This window comes from Apis dorsata, unplaced genomic scaffold (genome assembly GCF_000469605.1).
Source record: "Apis dorsata unplaced genomic scaffold, Apis dorsata 1.3 scaffold_468, whole genome shotgun sequence".
NCBI lineage: Eukaryota > Metazoa > Arthropoda > Insecta > Hymenoptera > Apidae > Apis > Apis dorsata.
Genome location: NW_006263707.1, coordinates 242,572 through 245,041, shown reverse-complemented (window position 1 = coordinate 245,041; position 2,470 = coordinate 242,572). Strand labels below are relative to the sequence as shown.

The 2,470-nt window shown below is 38.0% G+C and overlaps 1 protein-coding gene across 9 annotated transcripts in view; it reads left to right on the top strand.

Moving 5' to 3' along the window:
• LOC102671278 (troponin I-like) overlaps window positions 1-2,470 on the top strand; it is a 28,061-nt gene that overhangs the window by 17,090 nt on the left and 8,501 nt on the right. For 7 of the 9 annotated variants that reach the window (XM_031512544.1, XM_006619975.2, XM_031512543.1 and 4 more), the window contains 2 exons: window positions 1,141-1,184; window positions 1,312-1,453. In XM_031512544.1, the coding sequence (XP_031368404.1) occupies window positions 1,141-1,184; window positions 1,312-1,453 (186 nt within the window). Of the gene's footprint in view, window positions 1-1,138; window positions 1,185-1,311; window positions 1,454-2,158; window positions 2,337-2,470 lie in introns of those variants that run through there. The other 2 variants (XM_006619997.2, XM_006619990.2) reach the window with 2 other exon arrangements.

The window sequence follows — 2,470 nt, the reverse complement described above, 5'->3', positions numbered from 1 at the left end:
AAAAAAAAAAAAAAAAAAGAAAAACGTGTCGGTTTTCCCTTCGAATGAAAGCCCCCCCCTCTTTCGTGTGTAAAATGGCTTTTTAAAATCGCCGCAATAGAAGTACATCGAATTCAATTTTTCAAACGACGATTAAATTACTAATATACAAGAGGTTTAATTTCGATCGATAGCCTAACTTTGCCATTTCTCCTTCAGTTCAATTTTTTTTTGTCTGTGGGGGGACGTTGAACAGGCTATATATGTATATATGTATACGTGTATATACAGGTTTGATTTACTCGTTTAGTTTAGTTTTTTCGATCTTTTTTCTCTTTCCAATATTCCTTTTTCTTTTTTCTTTCTTTTGCATCGATAATCTCTCGTCCGTCCGTATCCCTTCCAACCACGACGACTCTTCCCTCCCCTCATCGTTACCGCCACATTGTTACCCGGCATTGCAGTTAATTCGGCCAAACCAATTTATCGTCGAGAGTGATAACCTCGCTAACCGAATATCACCGAATATCCTTCATAAAACGTGCACACACGCCATAAAACCATGATCCCCGCCTGCTTCTGGCACGCAGGTCGCATGCTAATTTCTGCTCCAGAATATCTTCTCTGTTTCTCTTTCGTCCGCCTGACTGACACGGTTTTGATCTCTGATGTAACGTGTCCACCGCTTTGCTTTTTTCCATTTTTTTCGATTTTGCCCGCATTGTGTCGTTGAGTGTGCGTTTTCTTTTTCTTCGTTTTTTGCCGGCATTGTGAATTTGCGCCAATTGTGATTAAAAAAAAAAAAAGAAAAACCAATCGAAGAACTGCTTCTTTTCTTATTCTCTACGTAATTATCCCATTCCTCGGCGTTTTTTATCCCATTGGAGTAAAGTCGACGAACGATTGCCCTCTGGAAAAAAAAAAATGGGGATTCGATTAATTTCGATTCGTCTAAAGATTTTTAAAGCGATTTTTTCTTCAAGTTTCTCTCTTCTAAGTATTTATTATAAAGATAAGATAAGTTTTCAGAGGGTGTTGTCGTTTCCATCGATTTTCCTCTCAGTTTACCTAGATTAAACGAGAAATAAGCATGATCACGATTCTCGTTTCGATCTCAACACGAAACTTAAATCTAATACGAAATTCGTTCGATCGCTGCAGATCGCGGACTTGAACAGCCAGGTGAACGACCTCCGAGGTAAATTGTAAGTAAACTTACTTTTTCGCAGTAAACTCTTCTCTTTCTCCATCCAACTGTTATATATGCATATGTTTTATATATATATATATTTATATGTAACACGCATCTTGTAATAACGCTCTGTGATTCAGCATGAAACCAACACTGAAGAAAGTGTCCAAGTACGAGAACAAGTTCGCCAAGCTCCAGAAGAAAGCGGCCGAGTTCAACTTCCGTAACCAGCTTAAACAGGTCAAGAAGAAGGAATTCACCCTCGAGGAGGAAGACAAGGAGGTAAGACCGATCGTTTTCGATTTAATTCGAGTCGAAATTTATTTTTTTTTTTCTTAACTTTAGATATTTTTTTTTTTCCTAACCTCCCCGTCGATGGCAATTTTTCCTTCTTTTTCTTCTTCTCTCTCGGATCTTTCTTTTTTTTTTCTTGCTCGTAGGACTACAAGGCTTCGCGATGACACTCCATGTTCTTTGACGTTTGGATTCAAATTTCAGTCTTGTATTTATACGAGCGAGATCGTAATTTTTTTCGAATGATTTTTGACACGAATATTTTCTCTTTTTCCTCTTCTTCTTCTTCTTCTTCTTCTTCTTTTTGTTTTCTTTTTCGCCATACGACGGGTGGGTGACACATTCACGTTTTTTTTCCAGCCATTGAGAAAGACAGTTTTTGTGGCTCTGGTTTTCTTTCCGTGTATAAAAACCCGATCAGCAGGTTTTTTTTTTCCTTGTATTCGTAGAATTTTATTCGTAGGACGCGCCCTTCCTTTCCATGGAGATCAACCGATTCTTTCCCAATCCTCGTTTTATCGTTTATATTCGCACGTAATTGTGAAATTTACAATGTATCGGTTGTACATCGAATAATCGGTCGATCTCCGATCAAAGGAACACCGTCCTCATTTTCGTATAAGTTCCCTCTCCCCCCCCCCCCCTTCCCAGTTGTAGTGATAGTTGACTAGGCAATTGTGTTGTTCTCCACAGCCCAAGAAGTCCGAGAAGGCAGAGTGGCAGACGAAGAAGTAGATTTAAAACAGAAAACAAACACGAGATAAAACGTGTAAAAAAAAAAAAAAAAAAAAAGAGAGCGAATCGAGAAAAAGAAAACGAAAAACTATCACACGCGTACACAGGCCATCGAGTAAAAACACAGATTTAATAAAAGAAAAGAAAAGAAAAAAAAAAGAGAATTAACATTAACACAACGTGTACACACATCCGTGAATTAGAAAAGCAAAAGGTGAAAATCGCGAAAAGGAAATAATAGTTGGTGGAAAAACGTTCTCGTTTTCTACT